Genomic DNA, 22243 nt, shown 5'->3' with positions numbered 1-22243 from the left:
CTCAGGTAACACTGTCATACAACATCATTACCCATCCTCTTTAAATATTTGTCTCTTACAGCAGACAATCTCACATTCTTTCTTAAGACAGCATAACACTACCATTATAACTATTGAAATTACTATTTTTTTAATTCTCTTTAAGAGGTTAACACCTTTTTTGACCTACTGTATTTATGATTTTACCCCTATTGATTCTAGCTATGCTCCCACCTAAGTGTGCTACAAAAGAAACTATAAATGTTTGCTGAAAACAAAACTGGAATATTGACTTGTTGCACAGTGTTTATTGCAGAAACAAAACAGCCATGGGCATTTTTAATACTCATATATTGTAAGGTTACAAAAAAACCTCCTCAAAGCTCAGGAGCCATTTTCTTAAACCTACACAGAAATCAATTTCACAACTATGCACGGAATTTTTAAAAGACATTGAAGGTACTGCACACAATCCTTTTCCTAGCCTACACAGACAGGGCTTAAGCAGCATTATCATTACAGAATGAGACAAGATAAAAAAGAGAAAACCAACCCAAAACTCAAAAACTGTTGTTTGAAAGTCAAGTTTTATTATTCAAAAGGTACAAGTAAAGGCCAAGGATGTTTTATTTGTCTTATTTCACGAATAGGAGAAGGTGTCAGGAGAATTCTGTGTCTACATTTCACATATATGTCAGGTGAATGTACTTGCAAGGGATAGGCTTTGGGGCTAGGTAAGATGCTTAACAAGCCCTAAATTAAAATTCAAATATAGCTATGTGACACCTAGCTATAGGTATTAAGTTAAGGCTTTAAAAGCCCCCACTAACTTGCTAAAATGGTGAAACATTGCCAATTCAAATGAAGGCACTGTTAGGAAAAAGGAATTGCTGCAAGGCCTACCTACAAATGAGACAGGACTCCCCCTACGTGAAGCTGCAACTAACCAGTGTCCTCACACAGAATGGCATAGCAGTACACATCTTCCAGCCAGTATGTCACCTTGGGAGCCTGTTACAGCTCTTTTCATGTCTGCCTCTGCAACCGGTGCCTCAGTGATCTTGATGCCCAGTGGAGAGTTACCTGCATGAAAAAATACAAAAGGAAAACTGATGAGGTAGGTGCCCTCTTTCCCTCCCAGCTGCCCAGCAAAAATCGGATGATGTGTCCATGAAGGAAGATTTTGTTTCAACTTAAGAACAGTCTTGTTTCTTGAACTTCAGAACTTCTTGAATGTTTCAGAAAAAAACTTACAACACCCAAACCAGCTTTCAATTAACCATTCTTGCACTCAGCAACCTGTAAGAGATAGATTTACTCCTTCCTCACAGTTTCATAGAGATTTACATCTTTTTGTTTCAACTATAGTCTAGTGGAATAGTACCCCTGTAAATCTCTACACAGGCATGCAGAAGAGACACTGGCTAACATGTCAACTTGATGTCATGTTCTGTATTTCCCGCCAGCAGCACCAAACAGGATTTAGGAATCACAAAATAAGTCTGGTTGCAAGGGACCACCATGGGTCGTCTGGGCCAACCTCCCTGCAGGGTCATCCCAGAGCACACTGAACACAACTGCATCCAGATGGTTGTTGAATGTTTCCAGAGAGGGAGACTTCACAACCTCTCTGGGCAAGAAGTGCTATTCTGCAAGATAAGAGGCCCCAAGAAGAGAAATGGACTTTGTTTAAAAAGTAGAACAAGACAGAACAAAGGTCCAGCAGGCCCAGCCCGGCCCGGCCCGCCTCGGGTGCCGCTATAAACCGCCGCCCTACTCCGACCTCCCCGTTAGGTTTCCGGCCTGGCCAGTCTCGCACCGCGCGGGCCCCATCTGCCTCTGCTCCTGCTGCACTCCGGCTGCTCTGCCTCGCCATGGCCGCTTCCTCCTCGGCGGCCGCGCTGCGCCCGGTCACTCACCTGATCTTTGACATGGACGGGCTGCTGCTGGGTGCGTAGCCTGAACCCCTCTCCCCTGCACGGCCAGGTCCCCGCTCCGCTCCGCCCCGCGGCGGTGGGTTCCACCGTGCCGCCGGGCCCGGCCCGCCCGCCCCGACTGCGAGGGGCCGTGGCTGGCGGCGGGCAGCCTCTTTCCCTTCCCTTCCCTTTCCCCTCCCCTCCGCCTCCCGCGGTCGGAGCAGCCCAGGCTGTGGCTGCTGGTTCACGGCCTCGCTCCGGGCGAGCAGCCAGAACGCCCCGGGCAGCGCTGCTAAAACGAGAATGAAGGGATTAAAGCAACAGGAAACGAGTTGATTCCTTCTCCTGCTTCCGCTATTTGCTGCCTTTCGGGGGCAGATTTCGCCTTGAAGTAACAGACCAGGGGCTGAGCGTGAGCGGGGTACTCGCTCTGGCTGGCGGAGGGCTGAGCGAGGCTGGGGTGGCTGTGGGGAGAGCGGTGAGGGGCAGGCTGGGGCTGGCAGCCAGGGAAAGTGGGTAGGGAGCAGGACGGGCAGGCGGCCTGGGGCTCAGGGACCCCCCGGGCTGTGCCCTGCCGAAGGCCGGGAGCAGCGGGTCTCGGAGAGCTGGACAGCGCTCGGCAGCGTTTAGGGCTACCTTCTCCAACTGATGAGCCTGGAGAGCACTCTGATAGTTTTCCCTTAGCTTTGGTATCAGTAGACTTTCTGCTTTGCAGGGTTACTCTATAGCTTGATGCTTCCCGTGCTGCAGCTTGGTTAGATCTTGGTGTTTGAACAGTTGCTATAACTAGGATAGTTTTTAAGTCTGCTCTTAACTATTCACTGTATCAGGACCCTCTGGTGAGGAATAATGGGATATTTTGGCATGTGACTTAGTTATTGAAATATTGTAAGTTATCACATAGGAAGCAGTTCTGGATATAGGTGAATTCCTAAAAGGTGTCAACTGGAGGTGTGTGCCTTCTTTCTGCAAAACATGAATTGTTGCAGTTTCTGAGAAAACTGCTCTGAAGTCTGTTGAATTACACTGTATTTCCAAGAAATGTGCACTTTTCCCTCCCTCAGGGCTGTAAGAGGTGAATGTGATCCACATTTACCTTCTAAAACAAAAATGACTATGCTATGTAAAACAGTGATCGAGTTGCATTTAGATTTTAGCTGCATTTTCAACTTCATCACTGGAGTCTCAAATAGCCTGGGGATACACACACACACACACACACCTATATATATATATGTGTGTGTGTGTCTCTGTGTGTGTGTGTTTAATCCTATTATCTAGAACCAACTATTTTAATTTTGTTCTTAGAAGTTTCAGGAAAGCTTTTTTTAGTTACTACTGCTCTTTGTCAGAAGCTGGAAATCTCCTTCACACAAACAATAGTCACCTTAACAGGACAGTATTGGTAATGATACATGTATGTGATTTCTTCTATTTTAAAAAGTTACACATAAAGTATGTATTGTATTTCAGAAATCTTTCAGCTTCAAGGAAATAGACTGAAAATACTCTTCAAGTATCTTCCAGTACTAAGTAGTAAAAGTGACTCTACCTTGGTGATTTTCATTATGTGCACTTCATTTCAGAGGACTTCAGTATGTTTCAGCCTCTGAATTCTATGAAACGTTTAACATTCTTGGTGAGCCTGTTTGTTTCATGATGAGCAGTGACCCTTGGGAGGCAAAAAGGCAGTCAGGAGGCTGCTTGGACTTTCCCAAGGTTTCTAAATGTTTCAAGAAATTTGGAATAATTTGGGGGAAAGAGTGATAAAAGGCATACGCAAATTAGATTCCCTCTGCCCAACATGCCTACTGTAAATTTTCTGAATGAGACAAATGTTCATATTGATGTTAACCTACATAAGAACCCCGTAGTTTTCTTATGAAATTTTTAATGTGCCGCATAATGTTCATTGGAGGTGATAAAATGATTAACATACATATTTCAAGAAGCTACAGAAATGGCCCAAATGTACTTCCTTTCAAAGAGTACAAATAAGAGTTTTGGTATTTAATATCTATTATTGCTAACTTTTTTGAGTGGCTGGGTGATTGCATAGTTTAGAATAAAAATTAAAAATTTAATTGCAATTTTTAGAATCTGAAGCTTCAGGTTTTGCAAAACTTTTTCTGAATAAAGTAGTGTCTGCAAATGTACATGACTACTTTTAGATGTTTTCACCTAAACCCTACTGATTTTATAGAACAAATATAAATTGATGTATAAATGATGAGAAAAATTGAGCATTAAATTCATCAGATGTAACGTGCCATGAACTTGCTTTCTGTAATTGACATACTTGCTTCTGAATTAAGGAAGATAATCTTTCTATCTTCTGATAGAAAGATTTCCAAAAATCTTTGTGAGTATAAAGTCCTTAAATGAGGTCGGAGGCGTTCAAAAGGTTCTTGACTTTGGAAACAATCCAAGTGTTACCCTATAAAACCTGCAGCCTATACTTTACTGCGAATCCTTGTCTGTGTGGAAGTGTTGCTAAGTCTGATCAACTGATATTTTATCTTCCCCCTCCCTCTAACATAATTGAGGCTGATTAAGTTGTCCTTGAGTTGCACCTTGATGTATCAGCTTACTTTCAATGCAGAAGTTACTGCCTCTGAGCTGCCTGTGGAAGTCCTTCAACCCTTTCATTCAGAGTCCTTCTGTATCATTGTTTCAAAGGTTATCTAACACCAGGGTTTTTTTGCATTTCTAATCAATGCAATCTACTCTTCCTTTTTTTTTTTATTACCTAATCTTTCCCTTTGAGCTCTTGGATGGAATCTTAGGGGTGATCACGCACTGTTCACTCGTCTGTCAGCCTCCTTTTTCTGCATTTCTAATCAATGCAATCTACCCTTCCTTTTTTTTATTGCCTAATCTTTCCCTTTGAGCTCTTGGATCAAATCTTAGGGGTGATCACGCGCTGTTCACCCGTCTGTCAGCTTCCAGCAGGCTCCTCTCCATAGGGGTCTGTCGTGTGATGCCTCCTCCCAAGGTCAGGTCAGCTCTGTGCTGCCATGTGCTTCTGCAGGTGCGTGCCACAGCCTGCAGCTCAGCTCCACCCATCTCTTCCCAAAGCATAAGGATCATTGAGTCCAGCTCCTTGCAGGACTTCTAAAAACTAGAACAGAGGACTAAGAGCCTTGTCCAAATGCTCCTTGAACTCTTGACAGCCTTGGTGCCATGATGACTGCTTGGGGAAGCCGGTTCCAGTGACTGATCATCCTCTCATGTAGCTTCATTAATTATCATAGTTGCTTAGTGGTGCACTGTGTAGTAGAAGCCAGAGGAAAAGGAATAACTACATCTTAATTTTTGTTGTACTGCTGTACTTTCTCAAAAAAAACACCCGAAACAACAACAAAAAAAACCACAACAAAACCTCCCAGCACTTCAATTAAGGCATTACATTTCTTAAGCTAAATTTCTATTTGATTTCCCACAAGTAATGACTTTAAATGCTCAGAATACTGGATTGCTTTCTCTTGAAATACGGTAACCTGTTCCTACAGAAGACTACTGTTCTAACTGCTAGTGTGTGGTCTAGTTAAAAACGTTAAACTATTTCAAATATTAATTAATTAATTAATCATACTAATAAATTAATTTAATATATTTAATTAAATATTTAATAACATTAAAAATATTAAACCTAGTTATGCACTTATCCAACACATAGTACAGGGTTAACAGATAATAAGAATAACAACAACAGAAACTTGAGATATTTGATCCCTAAATAAATTCTGTTGTTACAGTTGTGCAGTTTGGATCTTGACATTTTAGCATATTGTAGAACATAAAAAATCAATGCTAAAGATAGAGAAGGAAAAATCTATTTAACTTGTGCAAAATATAAAACTAGAGTAATGCCCCCCAGGATCTATCGTATAAACTTACTGCATAGGTTTCTTTTTAAACGATGACAAGTAGTTTTGTTATATAATTGTAGCCAATAGCTACCCTACTACTAAAGCATAAATAGGATTGAATGTTGCCTTTGATGATCTGTGCTTAAACTTGGGCTGAAAACATTTAAAATTCTCTACAAGCTACATGTGTAATGTGAAAAACACGTTCACTCTCTTGTAAAAATTAAAAAGTTTATTAAAGGACGATAGGAGATAAGGACCATAAAGCAAAGGTTATTACGGCCAGGTGCATCTTGGCACTCATATAAGACCACACCGTCACCTTCAGGGATACCCCTTAAATACCTTTTCCCTTACATCAGCTTGTTGCATGTTCATAGACCCCTATGCATATCCATAAACTAGTTGACATTTTCCAGGAACTATTTTACATGGCTTCTCCTTGGGTCTGCCTTTTTAGAGCATGTATTTTTCATGGCTGTGGTTCTGGCTCCTTTATCACTTCTAGTTTGGGCCTTGGTCCATACTTTCTTCAAATGGTGAGTGCTGATAGTTGGCATATCTGTAGCAGGTGTCCTTATCCTGTGTTCATTGGATGTTATCCCATCCAAGCAGGCATTTTAACACAAACATAGCTATTTCACTACTATGTCTAAGCTTAATTAACAACAGAAATACAAACTGTATCTTTATAAAAAAGTTGCTTTAATACCACACATATAAAACCTATTTTAATATTTGCAAAAAGCCAATATTATAATATGTATCAATAACATGTAATACTAACCTTTCCCAACTGACAAATGAACTTAGGAAAATGGCTGCAAAGATAAGATATTTCTTAGCGTTGTGCTTAAAGCTGAACTAGAGCTAAACTAATGTGCAAAGACCATGACACTTTAGTATAGGAAGTTTAGTCATGTATTTATTTTTGTTTAAATTTCTCCTAGGAGTAGGGATTGTTTTATGTAAATTATTATTCTTGTCAGTGCCCCTTAGTGTTGGAAAAGAGTATCATTATATGAGATAAATCAGTGTGTTCAAATATGAGAGATGGTTCCTGGAGCAGCTTAGTTTTACAAGATACCTTCACCATAACTCAAAGTCATGTTCGACTGCACAGGCACAGGTATGCCAGCTTGTGACCATTTCCAGAGGGATGAAAACTAGTTAAGGCAATTGGGATCAGAAGTTGCTGTTTTTATAGCCACTGTCTCCTTTGTGTGAAGACCTCTGTGTTTTGTGCCACTTCTAAGACACTTCTGCATGGCTGGCCAGACAGGTCATCTCTGGTCTAAAATATAGAAGAAATTAGCTTGCAGTTAAATTTGTTGTAGTGTTGTGAGATTCACAAGAATTTCAGCATATTTTCTTTCTCCCCATTGTTACCTACTCATCCTCAAAAGGTCAGAAGTCAAAAATGTACTCTTACTTTCATTTTATTGCACGTTGCCTAGGAGATGGCTGTTACAAGAAAACTGATGAGAGTTCCATGCTGGAGTTTGCTTATGTGCATGCTGTCTCTTATTTAAAACAGCTTCCTATTTCTTGTGCATCCAAGCAAATAACACCAATTCCATTAAACATCAGTCCTCTCTAGATTGGTCTATGTTATGCCTTAAGTGCAGGAATTAATCTTCTTAGGCTATAACCTGGCAATCTTTGTAAGCCTATTTTCTGCTTCTGTGTAGTGGAAACTTACTTTCTTGTCATTCTCACTTTCCATCTGATTTTGGGAACAAAGAGGGAAGGGAAAATACTCTCTTGCCCCTGTGTTCAGTATTTGAAATTTATTGCAAAACTAAAGAGATTAAGGATATTATTGGATTAGAATACCCTATAGATGCTTCATGAGCAAAACTTGGACTTAAGTAAAATAGCTCCTCATTGAGAATTAACTAACCATAAATACAGTAAATAAGATTTGTCATATGCTTGAAAGCTAACATTTTAATTTAACAGCAAGAAAAATTTTGGCAAGAACATAACAAACATACTAACCCAGAGCCTTACTTCTGTTATTCCCTTGATTGATTTGTGAATTGCCTATCCACATGGTTGCTTGTTGTTTGTGGTTAGAATAATCCAGAATCAGAGTAATTTCAGTTCAGCAGGGGGTTTTTTTGTGAGTTTTGGTTTTGATTTCTGTAGTGGCTACCACATTTCAAAATTCCATGGGCAGCATTAACAATGATTTTTTTTTTCCTTGAGAAATTAACCAAGGAATGCTCCCAAGCTGAAAGATCCATGATTTGATTTTAGTGTTGTACAGGAATTACACACAAATGCAGTGTATTTTTGGTGCTTATTTATAAGTTGCCCCAGACCCAAAACATTTGGTTATAAAGTAAGGAAAAAAAACCAGAGAAATCACATGCCAAACAGTTAATCCATAGAGTTTTCCAATTTCCCATGTGGCTTTTGTTTTCTGACTGTTACACACTTGCAATTGCATAGAGATCCTGTAGTAAGTGGAGAGGTATGTTTTGAAAATGCTGGGAATGTAGAGGTTCTGTTTAGTGATTATAGAGGTGCATACAGCAGTTAGACCATTTATAAAAATTAGTCTCTTCCTATGCCTAAAAGAGGATTTTCAAATCTGTTTGTAGATGATAAGGATTTGTTGCATACGTAAACTGGCATGTGTATAAAGTTCCAATTATTTTGCTTTGAATGTAAATAATAAGGTGTCATAAATGGAATAGAATTTCACACAAAGAAAAGGTGCATAGAATTTTCCATTATAATAACACAATTTCTAGCTGCTGTATTCCAATTTTCTTCATACTTAAGAAGAAAAACAGCATTAACATCCCTGGTTTTATTATTCTACATACTGGCAATAGTTACACTCTGTACCATCTTGGACCCAGTTCTGCAGCTCTTGTTCTGAGTAGCTGTAATTCATTCATGTAGCCTTGTTGTGAGTTGCCTAATTGAGCTCTTGAGAGTGGAATTTTTCAGAACATCTTAATTTGGGCAGGGCAGTTTCTGATCTCTGAATTCTGCTGGTGTATTATCTCTGAGACACAATCCTGCTCTTGAATACTGGCATTTACACTTCTAATGGAGGAAGAGGAAGGGTGATTGTGGTTGCTATTATTTTTAACTTTTTTTCTTTTTTTATTGGCAACAGACCTTAATGGAGATGATAATTTTCACACTATGTCTATTGCTCTTTTTAAGACCAAGAACTATGTTAACTAAAAATACAGAAGCAATTAAGCCAAATATCTTCTCCTCTCAAACTCTATTGCATTCATTATGGACATCTCTGGCATGAAGTAGATACTGCTAATGATTGTTGCTGCTCCTATTATGTGTTTATGTACATCTTTGTATCGATACTAATTTCTTTCGCAAGACTACTGAGAATTATATAACCAAAAATTTTCTGTGGCTTAGAATGGTTCTCTCAGAGGCTCCTGACCTTGACTTTTCCCGTTTTGCCCCCTTTGATAAGAAGAATAAGAAGAAAATCATTGTTCTGACTTAAGGTTTGTTGAGGTAGTGCTAACCTTCATCAAGATTTTTTTTGGTACTTAGGGGAAAACCATCCTCTATTTTTAATCACTGTTTTTTGCTTCCTTTGCTTCAATAACTGGTGAAGAATGTATCTTTTGTGGTTCTGGTTTTTTTGATGGCTGAAAACTTTTTTGAACTTTCTTTTTTAATCAGTATTTTGTTCCTTGAAGGGTTGCATACCTGTTGACAGTGTCAGTTGTTGCTGTCTCCATTTATGTTTTCTGTTCTTGTGCAGCTTTTAATAATCTTTTTATTTTTCTTATAATGAATACCATATTCAGTAGTAGTTTGGTAGTATATATGATGCTGCATTTTGGAAAAACTTTCATCTAAGCATACATTGCTCTTTCTCATGTACTTTTCCAGGCTATTGTTATATATAATAGTTGGTTTCTTGTTAAAATGTATTCTTACTTTACTTCCTCTCTCTCTTTAGAGAAAGAGGAAGAAAAGTATGACATATGACATGTGACATATTTTTATAAAAGTCATCAAATAACTACTAATAGACTGTGTCTCATGAAGCAAATTTATTTCTAGCTCTTGAATGATTTCATTTGGGCATGGTGGGAAGAGATAGGATAGAACTGAGTGCATAGGCTGTGCCATAGGCTGTGGCACATGCCCGCAGAATGCCATGGTGGCACAAAGGAGCCCAGGGGGGCACAAAGGAGCACAGGGGGGCACAGAGAGGCTGTCTCCACCTGACCTTGGTGGAGGAGGTGCCACGCAGCAGAGCCCTACAGAGAGGAGCCTGGCAGAAGCTGACAGGTGAACTGCACATGATCACTCCATAGAAGGACATTTAGAAAGTGTTGCTGATGTGGCAACATGGGATAAGTCACCTGTCCCATGTTGCCACATCATGGTAGTGAGAACTACCATGTAAGGGAATGCTGTGCCTCGAAAAAGTGTATAAAACCAGCTCATTTTCTTGAATAAAGCATTCAGATTCCCTCCCAGTCTGAGTCCATGCTTCAGTCATTGCAGGGCACCACTTATGGGTTAGCATTACAAACATTGCTTTTTTCTCTGCTGCTTGTTTTTGGATTGCCTCTGCCTGTGTGTGGTTCTTTTGGATAAGTTTCACATGCAGTTTGCCTCAGGGTAATGCAAGGCATTTAAGAGGAAAGCCCACTTTACTTAGTATTTGTCAGTCCAGTCTTTCTGTCTAACATCTATGTGAATGTGCTCATGACCTTTGTCATTATATAATATGGGCAGTGTTAGAGTGTCTCATTCTTCCAGCTCATTAATGTGTGCTCTCTGACCTGCTGTAATAGGGCCCCGTGTCACCTTTGCTCTCCACAGGACGGGCTCGTGCTCGCCCTTTGCAGCAGCCCTGTGCTCGCACGTGCTGCATTCACTGGCTTTGCTGCCAGGCTGCTCAGCCCTGGGCATGGACTGTCAGCTGTGCATAGATAGGAGTTCACTCAGGCTCTCTTCTCACAGTACCAGTGTCACTGTATACATAAAATAGCCTGTTTATGTCAGGGCATCTTTTGAAACATTGTGTCTTCAAAATTATCCTCTGCTTTAATTGCTCCATTTGTGTGCAATGTAAGCTTAAACAGAGTACCTATTCAAACTAATAGAATATACCTTTATTTGATTACTGACCAGTAATAAGTGGGATTATATTTTATGGATTGGGATGTTTTATGAGTTTTGACACTGGTACTGGTCATTTGGGAACATTTCTAAGCAAGAGGAAAAAAATTGTACTAGTACTAGAAGAATGAAGTAAAAGACGATGTGTGTTTAATGAAAAAAAAATAGGATTATAGTGTATCAGAAGGTTTGAAGTACGAGAAATTAATGGTTTAAGGTGGAGCATAAGTATACTGAGACATATTTCTTTTGAATAAATTGTTCTATGGTAAAGATATTTTTCTTTGCTTGTTTTGTAATTTACATATAGGAACCTCCTTTGACCTGTCTCTCCAGGGAAGAAGAGTATGCTCATGCATGCCTGTAAAGTGACATAACCTTAGATACAGTCAGTGTTCTGCTACAAGATCATTATTACAAAAAATTGCACCATGTAAAATGGTGGATCTTTTCATGCTAGGACTGAGTCTTCTCTATAGCATTATATTATTACTGGACTAACAAAATGTTCTTTGCTTTATGGCTCAGGGGAGATGGAGCCATAAAGAGCTTATCACAATGTAATAAATTTCTAGTCTTTAAAAATTAAAAACAGTGTTTCATGGGGAACATGTCTCAGGAAAATGAAAGTATTTGGGCCACTAAGGTATTGTAGTCTATCTAATTGCTATTCTGCTGCCTAATAACTTTCACTCTTATTATTGTTGTAGATCATATTTTTATTATATTTACCCTTTTACCATTTTTAATTTAAATGTTTTCGTTTTTCATGGATGAAGGTATCTAGGAGTAAAGAGCAAGAAGTAGTGTTGCTGTTCTGGTTTTGTGTGTTCTAAAATGTCAAATGTTTTATGTGTCAGTTTATTGCAAATTTTAGAGTATTGCAAAATTTAATTTCTTGGAATGTTTGATTCAGAGTTCATTTTGCATAGTTTACTGTTTATCATGGCTTTGTCTTTTCCAAAATAGAAATGAACTATTCCCCTTTATTTTGCAGCTTGTTTTAAAGAGTAGTTAGTGAGTATATGGATTTAACAGTAACAAGATAAAATTCTAAGTTGTTAGGTTACAAAAAAACCCTGAGATTTGATCTGATTTTCCTAGAAATTATTCTCACTACCATCTTGAAATTCTCATTTTATCTGAGTCATCTTGACTTGGCAGCTGATTTGATAGTGCATATAAATAACTTTTCCCAAATCCCCTGTTCTTTTTGCCATTCTTTTTCTTAGAGGAGAGCATCATATAAGTACATAATTCAGAAAGATTGTATTATGACTGGTTACAAAGTGCCCAATACCTAGGTGATGTAGGATATCAAATGTGTAATATTGAGTACTTACAGGTACTGGACTTTCCATGGGTAAAAGTAAAGGAATTGGTTACAATGTGCTGTAGTTCTGTTTATATAACAGTAGCTACTCCCTTCCTTCAATCCATAAAGAAGTGGCATTGATAATGTAAGCCCAGAAGCGTAAATCATATATTCAAAAAAATAATTTACAATTATCTATGATTGCAGCTATTGTATAACTGTACTTAATGGCAGTCTAATTATGGAAAATGTATTACCCACTTTAATTGTCTATAGTGGAGCCTTGGAAACAATTGCAGACTAACAAAGAAATTATTTTTTCACAGAATAATGATGATGATGATGCAATTTAATTGCTTTAGTACTGACAGTGTAAATGCTTCCTATTTCCAGTTCAAGAGCTACTTAAGCTCCTCTGTGAGTCCAGTGTAGGGAGTTAAAAGCTCAAGAGATATGCTAGGTTTTCTGTAATTAATAATTAGGATAGAGAGTAGTGAGGAGAAAAATCCCTCTCCTAAAGAAAACAGGTTGTTTTTTTTTTTTTGTGTAATTTCAATTTTATTTGTTAGTGGAAAAAAAATTTAAGTTGTATAGAATACGAGTTCATAACAGAAATTATGAGAGCCTGACAGCCCCGTAGCAATACCACCATGGTCTATGTCAACCTAACACAAGGACAAAATCTGCAATCTCTTTGCTTATGACAAGGTCAATGACTAAAGCAACCCTTTGTATTAGAAGGTGTAGACAGTAGCTGTAGTCAGCAGTGTGTAGTTCTCTTTTCTCTGATTGCAATGTTCTATACAATTGGATTCTCTTACTAATATTTAGATTTGCTTTTCAGAAAATAGAAGAAAAAAGGTATTTCTGCTTGTTGATTACCAGGTTTGCAATTTTGTGCAAATTTTTTAATCTCTTTGAAAACTACTTCTCAGAGGTTGTTAGAAAGATGTGGCCTAGAGTGTGTGCAGCTCTTGCAGAAAAGAAGGGTCTTTGGGTGACCAGCTGTGAACTTGCACACCTCATAGTTATTTTTTCCTTACATTTAGAAAACATGTAAGTTACCCTGTTTAACTGGTTATGCAGCTCTAACTATATGCCTAGGAAGTATTCTAACAGTTTAAAAACATAATGGGTCAAAAAGTATAGGACTTTTAATCTAAAAGTCATTAGTTCAGTGGCTCAGTTGAATGTATTCAGCAAATAAATCAGACGCTTTTCCTTTTGCTGATTGCGGGAGGAAGGGTACTGGATTTTTTCCTTCTTTGTTTTTTAGATAGAGTGAAGGAAGTTTAGGTTATTTTTGTAAATAAAGTAAACAAATCTCTTTTATCTGCCTATTGAGCATATAAATCACCAGCCTGTCTTTTGCAAGCAATGGTACAGTAAAACTAAGAACACCCCAGCGTAGTAACTCCTGTGTCAGGCTTATTAAATTTCAGCCACTGGAGAGTGAAGCTGTTTGTGTCTCAAGATGTAAACTTTGACCTTAGCTTGCAGAACTGAGGCAGAAGGAAAGAAAGATTGAGGGAAAGTGGAATGACTTCTAGTTCAATTCTCAGTATCTCTTTTTATTTTTATCACATTACTCATATGGAAGAATGAAATGATGGACTGAAATTTCTTGCACTCTTTGAGTCTCTGAACACATTTTTTTCATTTAGTAGGATACACAGCAGTGTTTCTTGTAACTCTAAGCTGTCACACTCAAAAGAGAGTCATAAGGTAATATTTCCATTATGCCCAGAACCACTCTCTAGCAAAAGAAGATTCAGCCTCTCCCCTTTGAGATACCTAAAAATATAACCCTAATAGCTACTGTCAGAGAGTCTCCTTCCAGGTTTCCATTTCTCTTGTACTCCTCATGTGAATTGGGTTCACTGACATGTTGGTGAGATTCTCTCTCTGAACCTTTTTGTAATTACAGTATTCTTTCAGGATTGTACTGTATATAAGTTTTATGTCTTCTTATAAAACATCTCTGATACTGTTTTATTATTTTTCCCATTTTAAACAAGAGATGGTAGTATTTAGGTTAATGCATTTTGATGTTCAAAGACCTTATGCTTCTTTAAAGTTTTCATAATGTGCTAAAATAATACAAGGTCAGTTTGACTCAAGCATGGGAGTTAAGATTTCTTGATCATCTCCTCTTTGCCAAGAAAGGGACACTCTCAAAAAAGCTTCAAAAGCTGAAATACTTTACTTGAAAGTGAGCACTGGATCCAGTACTTACAGCCTTTAGGTACTTGACATGTGCCAAACTTTTAAATGTTTTCTGTGTCACTTCTACTACAATAAAATAATTGCGTGCAGTTGTTAAGATCTCATTATTGAGAGATGCCTCTATCCGAATTAAGGTACAAGCAGGATCATACACCCAAATTAATAGTATGGATTTTGTTTAACAGTAAAATGTGAGGTAGAAAGATTAAAAAAAGAGAGGAGGGAGAGACAGACAGACCAACAGACAAATTAAGCAGAATATAGTCACCACCCATGGGTCCAGCAGCATCCCATTGGTCCTTCTTCACCCTGGGCTTCTTAGTGGTGAGGGTCCCGAAGTTGTTGAAAAATTTTCACTATTTATACATTTTAGCAAACAAAGGAATTGGTGTTTGGCTACATTGGCTACATAGTTCTCTTACTCTTTTGGTTAAATAATTCCCTCACTTCTAATGCTACTTAATCCCGTGCCCAGTCTTTCTGAGTTTTGAGTCAGGGGGTTTCTTGAGTCAGTGGGTTCTGATCTCCCCCTGCCAAATTTAGTCTGAGCTGATTTTAGCAGTGTTGCTCAGTTGGTTTTCCTTGTCCATAATCAGTGATACATTCTTGTCCCCCAGCTTTTTTTACCTCTCTCTAGCTTGAGATAGCATTTAGACAACAGTACCACCTTTATCTTTTCCCAAGTTCCTGTCAGGTGGCTTAATTTACTGTCCAAGTCCCAGGAATCAATGCAGGTATATTTGGGGGAGACACCTTCAGTGGTTGCAGATGAGCGTTTGCTTCTTTACACAGTTTGCCACAATGGGCAAAGTCCTTCAGTGGTAACAATGTTTGAGGCAGGCAACCATAATTTTTAAATCCTTACAGCAGCATAGAGGTTGATGAAGATTTTTGCAGATGAATGTCCCTGGGGTGGTTTCAAACTGAGGTGATTTGAAATCCTTTCACAGGTATTTTGCATCAGATATTTAATTTTGAAATGTTTCTTCCATATCTTACTTGAACTGTAGTTGATGCTATTTGCTATTGTTTTTCAGCCTTCCTAATTAATCTGCATCTGCCATATTAAGTAGAGATTTTATATGATCAGAGGTAGAAATTTTGGGCAATATTTTTCATGACAGAAGGCTAACTTAAAGTATTCTGGTAAGATTTTCCAGTTAATGAAAGTTACCTCAGTCTGTTTTTAGTTATATAATAACTAAATTAGTTGTAGTTCTATCTATAGAACTGTAGCTATTATTAATATTAATAAATAACTAGTGTAGGTTCTATACTAGTATTACTATGTAGATTAAAACACGTAAGCAGAGAGGCTAAAGCTTTTTAGCAAAATTTCAGATACATACTGGGAGGAAAACTATGCAGCTCTTCAGCATCAGGACTGAGAATTAGTGTGTAAATACTCATGAAGAAAATGAATGCTGTTAAAAATCTGTTATTGTGTACTAAACTCTGTAAGTGGCAGTTTGTTGGGGAATATTGTTACAAAGACCTCGTATTGATAGAGTATGACTGCACTTGAGTGACTGGCCTCATTTCCTGTGAATAGACATTCTTTTTGCCATATGAGGTTTTCTCAGTGCCTCTGCATCTGCCAGCCTGTGGTTCAGGTTCTGGAGTACAAATGGTGTTTTAGCGCAGAAGCACAAAGGTGTTTTATGTTGGGTGGGGCTATGAGCAACCTGATCTAGTGGAAGGTCCCTGCCCCTGTCAGGGGGATTGGAATAGGTTGTATTTGAAGGGTCCTTTTCAATCCATTTTATGGTTTCAATCCACTCCATTCTATGGTTTATGTACCTATCTCTCACTGGGTTCAATAGGGCTTAGTTAAAAGTTTCTATGGCCAAGTATAAGTTTTGTTTCATCCTGAAATCTTAAGCAAGCTGATTATATTCTAAAGCAAATTGCACTCTTCCAGTATTTCTGTGCTTTTACCAATGGGGTTGGGAAACAAAAAAACCACCATTTGTGACAGTTGTAACGTTGGGTAGTCTTTCTCTGGGCTACAGGCTGTATTTGATCTAAGACTCAGTTAGAACTTGCCTCTGGTTTACTGCCAAGTCTGGAGGCAGGACAACTGTTGCTGTTGCGTGAGGCCTTTGAGTACTCTGTGAAACTAGCCCTCTATTCTGGTCCTCAGTCCCACATGGGAGGTGAGGGCTCTGGTCACGCATCTTCAGAGAAGCCTATGGCTCACCTGTGTGGAAGTTCCCTGTTATGTTGTGTTGAAGTTCCTTTTATGGGTATCTATATTATTACAGTTTTGAATTTTCTTCTACAGGTTTCCAACAAACAGTCATTGCAGCTCATAAAACATAATTTTCAGTTCACTGTATCATACTTGCCTCATGAATCTCAAAGGTCTGAATCTTTTTTATGTATTTTAGTTAGTTTAGTTACTATAGTTAGTATAAGAAGTGCCTGGTATACAACTATTAAATAATTATTGTGACCAGGTCTTCTGCAGTATTTCTGTCTCTTTGCTCCTGTATGTAGATAGTCTGTGGAGACCCTGAGGGGGCATTCCCTGGTCTGGGGAGACACAGGAAGCTTCCCTCAAAAAGCTGCTAGACCCCATTGGCCCTTCCCTTGTTCCTATGTCTGTTCCTGTGTCCCTGAGCCACTCCCCCCCATTCCCTAATTGGCCCTCATCTTTGTACTGCCCTGAGACTAGGGTCAGCCCCCAGGCCCCTGGAGAGAGAAAGCTGCATCCACCTTGTGTGTCTGTCTGGGACTTGAACATCTCACTGTGTGGCTGAATAAACATCTGTGGATATTAGGCAAAAATCCTTTTTGCTTCCTTACCCTGGACTATGCTAGCAGCAATTCAGCTTGCTACAATAGTCAGCCATGATGAAATGTCCTTGCTCTTGGAAAACCAAGCTATGTGATGATGTTTGGTTTTCTGCTCTTGGTGTTATCACTGCAGAGAAATCACTCCATCCACAGATTTACCTCAAAAATTTTAGGCACTCTTGAGTGGACAGAAGAAATTGTCTTTATTAATCTGTAGTTCTCTGCGTTTTCTCTGTGGTAATAATGTTTGACACATTGCCACCATTAAATTTAGAACGTTGTCCAAGGCCACAGTAGAAATGTAATGGGTTTTTTTTTCCTATTGAAGTCACTCTGTCTTTTAAAATGTTTTCACTATTGAGGAAACAGACGTTTTGACAGTATTACAGAAAGTGATTTAGAAACATGTAGCACTGAAAGTCAAACATCTTGAATTTGCAGCTTGATCAAGTCTTTATATACATATATATGTATGTATATATAATCTCTTTGAGAATATATGCATATATTCTTAGAAAGATGAAACTGTTTTGAGAATAAGGAAATTGGTATTAGGAGAGACCTCTGATATGCTGAAGAGAATTTTCCCTATGGCCTCATGTTATGTTTCTTTTTGAGGAAGGAATAAAGTTTCCTGACCCTTTTTTCCCCTTTCACAACTTTTTTTTTTTTTTTTTTCCATTTCTGCTCTTTTAGGTTGTGGGTTAAACAGAACAGCTCTGGGATATCTGTTTAAGGAAGGTTATGTTTCCTATAGATAGCTCTTCCCAGAGAAAGTATGTATTTGTATTTGGCTTTGTGTGGCAAGGTTTTGGTAGCAGAGGAATTGTGTGGAAGGGTGGGCTACAGGGATGGCTTCTGTGAGAAGATGCCAGAAGCTTCCCTGATGTCCAACAGAACCAATGCCAGCCAGATCCAAGACCTGCCTCTGGCCAAGGCTGAGCTCATTAGTGACAGTGAGAGCACTTCTGGGATAACAGATTTAAGAAGGTGAAGAACACCTGCTGAACAACAGCAGCCAGGGCAGAAGAGATAGAATATGTGAGAGAAACAGGCCTGCAGGCATCGAGGTTGGTGAAGAAGGAGGGGGAGGACATGCTCCAGGTGCTGGAGGAGTCCTACTCCTGCAGAGGAAGGAGCAGCAGAGATGTGTGATGAACTGACCACAACCCTTCTTCTCTTTCACCTGTGCTGCTGCAGGAGAGGAGGTAGAGAAGCTAGGACTAAAACTAAGCCCAGGAAGATGGGACAGGTGTAAAGGAAGGTTTTTTAAAATTTGGTGTTATTTCTTATTCCCCTGCTCAGTATAATTTCCTCAAATTGTGTCTGTTTAGCCTGTGATGGTAACTGGTGGGTCATCACTCCCTGCCCTCATCTCAACCCGTGAATCTTTTGTTATATTTTCGTTCCCTTGTCCAACTGAGGAGGAGGAGAATGACAGAGTAGCTTGGGACTTGGCTGAGTACCTGGCCCAACCAGGTACTTCTCTTAATTAAGAAGATACAATTAGTTATTCTTCTGCTGACTTTGATAACACAGTGACCCTTCTGGTTTCACAAGTTCCTTGGAGCATCTAATTTCAAAACAACTTTTTAAACCTTGTTTTGCACTCCTTTGGCTAGTGAACTGCTGCTCTGTGTTTTCAGCAACATCTTGAGAAGAGGAGGTACCCCCTTGGTGAAAGGCTAACTTCCTTGTGAATATGCTGTAAGCTGATAGGGTGCTCAGAGCTGGTAATTGCTTCTCTGGTTGAGAACATTGCTTGTATAAATTTCCATGGTATAGTAGCTCATATAATAATGATAGTGTAACTGTTGCCTGACTTGAGTTTCCCCATACACATTTTAAGAAGCTGTGTCTCTGTAAACTGTAGATTTCCACCCAACAGACAGGGTTTTGCAGGCATCATATCAACTGATGTTTGCATAGTTTAGTCTTTAATGGTTAAGAGCCTAAGAAAGCATATCAGGCAGTTTCTATGAATCAATAGCTTTTCTATTTTTAAACTAATGAGATGCTGTCACATAGATGATGCTTAATAAGTACATTTTTAGGATGTTTTGTATTAAGTCATGTATATTGCCTTTGTATTTCAACGTTTGATTCCCTCATGCTCTGGAATTGAAATACAGACTTTCTTTACATTTTCATGTGTTGTTTTGCATTGGTGCCAGAGTATTGTTTACAGCTCCACATCGAAAAAGTTTGCATGCTTTATTTGTGAACTATTTCTTTCACTTCACTGTGGCATTAAAAAAGAAGGATAAGGTGTATATATGAATACAAGATAGCATTAAGATATATCTGCTGTATTAATGTAAACTAAAAGCCTTCTGAATTTGTTCAGAAGTTTCTTCTTCTCCCCATAGAAGTACCATGTTTCTCTGCATATAAAATGAGAAATTGGCTTCCTCTGTAGCTGCCATTGAAAAATTCTCCTAGTAATATAAGCCCACAGGGGGAAATACGTGATACTCATTTGGGAACAGTTTCATACAGCTGCTGTTGTTTGAGAATCAAATTTACTTCCTTTTTAAACCTGTTAGCAGTAACTTGAATTCATGGTAGGATCTATCAGAGAAGGGCAAACAGACTGACAGCACTGAATTAGCCAGTAGCAATTTCTGTTTCTGTGGACCTAGTAAAGTAATCACAATGCAACATGTTTGTCTACCTTGGAGTGTACTTATATTAACATTCAGGTACAAGGGAAAATAAGAAGTAGGTTTGCAAAAATTAAAGCTCCAGAACAGTCTTATACCTGCTCCTTACTAAAATGAATAATGGATATTTTCGGTGAGTTTTTCTAAGTGCTAATCAAAAATGTAATGGTTTACAAATCATTACTCAGTTAAATTGGAAGCAGTAATTTTAATTTTCAGCAATTATTTTTTTTCCTGTATCTTTAGAAGTTATGGTTTATCAATCATGTAAAATGGTTTACTAAATAACTTGTTCTTTGTAAGTAGCTTATTATTTTGAAGTAGCCATTATTTGGTGCTTGATGTTTATTTTAATAGATACTTCACCTTCCTTTAACTTCCAGGGAGCAGTAAGATGAATTTAAATGGTACTGGTTATGAGAGTGGAAAGGTACAAGACATGAATATGACAGCAGCATTTCCCTTGGTTTGGTGGTCCAGACTGCCTTTAGGTTCAGCTTGCCTGGTTGGGTACATCAGCCTTGACATTTAGGCATGGCTCAAATTTTTCACTTGAGCATGTGTGAAACCACTGCTTGTTTCCTCCTGTGGCAGTGAAGTGGGAATGTCTAAGATGATAAATTTATATTTCATTTTTCTTCCTAAACAAGTTCATGGAAGGAATGGAGGAATACTACAGTAAAGAATGGAACATTCCTTTTCCTTCTGTACTTTCAGTGCTAAGCATTTTGAAGCACATTCCTTTAATGAGCCCTTAAGTCAAGAGGCTCCAGGTTGATTTGTATTCATTGGCTAGTACTTATCCTGAGTTTCATTCTTTAAAGGACACTTTTGCCTGTAAAACACAGTTCTATACATACACCATATAAAAGTAAATACATGAAAATAAATGCCTGTATGCTATATATATATATATATATATATGTACAAGCATATAAATGGTTTATCTGTATACAAGTGTATATATGCACATAACATAATAGCATAAAAAATGTCAGGTTATGTTAGAAAAACAGCCTTAGGATGGATTGAAGGACTGAGTTTTGTTTTCTGAGCTAGTGCTCTAACAGTGAGGCTATTATGCAAAAGGTAATTTCTGTTGCCTGCCTTCCTCATCCCTACTTTTGCTGGGCTGCTCTAAGTGATTTTGAGGTCAACTGTAAAACTGCTGGGTTTTTTTTTCCTTTTAGCCATCATGGGTGACCATAGTCAGGCATTTTTAAACTAGCTTTCATAGTAATGAAAGTGTGAATGGAAGAATGTTGAGGGGGAAGTGAAAAACTGACCTTTTGACACAAACTGTAAGACAGCTGTCTGCTATAGATGGTTTATTTAGAAAAATGGGTTGTTCAAACAAAGAACTCAAAACTAGTGATTAAGATGAGCTATGGCTAAAAGGAGGTTTCATGCCTACTAATCTCATCTACTTGATAAACTAGAGATTATTTTAGAATAACAATAACATAATATTCAATTAGAAGATGTATAACCTTCTAAAAAAATAAGTTCTGTATTCATGAAGTCATAATTTTCTGCCTTAAACTGTCTTTATGTGTAAGTGATAAACATGAGGCTTACATACTGTTTTGATGTTTGCTGTACCCCCAGCCTAGGTAGATCTGCACATCTAATTGTGACTCTGCAGTGATTCGAGCAGATCATGCACTCCATATATTCACTGTGGTGTGTTTCCAAGTGACCTGCAGGTCTTCCTGAATACATGTCAGCATATTTTTGTGCCAGATCAGAAACTGAGTAATCCAGTGCCTCTGTCATTTTGGTCACTTTATTTGTATTTATTGTGGCTGGCTTTTACGCACTCTAAACAACACCAGTGGAGCTGACTGTGCTTTTATGTTGAAGAAGGGTCACTATAAAAATGACTAGAAGATGATATGTGACTAGGGAATGAATATTACTCATTCCCAGTGAAATCTAGCAAGCAGATGGACAGTACATTGTGCTGATAATGTCCACATAAAAGATATTTCAAGAGATGAGAGCTAAAGATAAAAAGAGTATTTTGAAAACTTATGCATTTACTCAAAATTGCAGGAGTTAAGAATTCTTACTTTTCCTTTCCACTATTAGAACAGGCCACTGCCACATATGTCCTGTTGTGTTCTCAGTTTGTATTCCTGATGGAGGTTAGCAGCTGGGGCTGGATTCACTTGCTGAAATGTGTGAGTGTGAAACACTTGGGAGGCTGTAGGGCATCATCTGGCTGCTTATGCCATGAGCTGTGAGTTGTGCCCAAATTACCTTTTTAACATTAGATGTGTGTGGATGTCTTGGACATACCAGCGTAAATACCAGTAGGTGCTTGTAATTAGGCAC

At 38.5% G+C, this 22243-nt stretch overlaps 2 protein-coding genes across 5 annotated transcripts in view; one reads left to right on the top strand and one right to left on the bottom strand.

The window, feature by feature from the left end:
• The window catches only part of STS (steroid sulfatase), a 107261-nt gene extending 105221 nt beyond the window's left edge, over positions 1 to 2040 (bottom strand). For 2 of the 4 annotated variants that reach the window (XM_066545337.1, XM_066545341.1), the window contains exons 1-2: positions 1899 to 2040; positions 883 to 1062 (exon numbers count right to left, since the gene is read on the bottom strand). The gene's annotated coding sequence lies outside the window, so the exon portion shown is untranslated. The remainder of the gene's footprint in view (positions 1 to 882; positions 1063 to 1898) is intronic. The other 2 variants (XM_066545338.1, XM_066545340.1) reach the window with 2 other exon arrangements.
• PUDP (pseudouridine 5'-phosphatase) overlaps positions 1797 to 22243 on the top strand; it is a 57922-nt gene continuing 37475 nt past the window's right edge. The window contains exon 1 of the mRNA XM_066545342.1: positions 1797 to 1929. Coding sequence (XP_066401439.1) covers positions 1854 to 1929 — 76 coding nt within the window. The 5' untranslated portion in view covers positions 1797 to 1853. The remainder of the gene's footprint in view (positions 1930 to 22243) is intronic.

The sequence above is a fragment of the Molothrus aeneus genome, chromosome 2 (assembly GCF_037042795.1).
Source record: "Molothrus aeneus isolate 106 chromosome 2, BPBGC_Maene_1.0, whole genome shotgun sequence".
NCBI lineage: Eukaryota > Metazoa > Chordata > Aves > Passeriformes > Icteridae > Molothrus > Molothrus aeneus.
The sequence above is the reverse complement of the archived record's forward strand: the minus strand, read 5'-3'. Positions and strand labels throughout refer to the sequence as shown.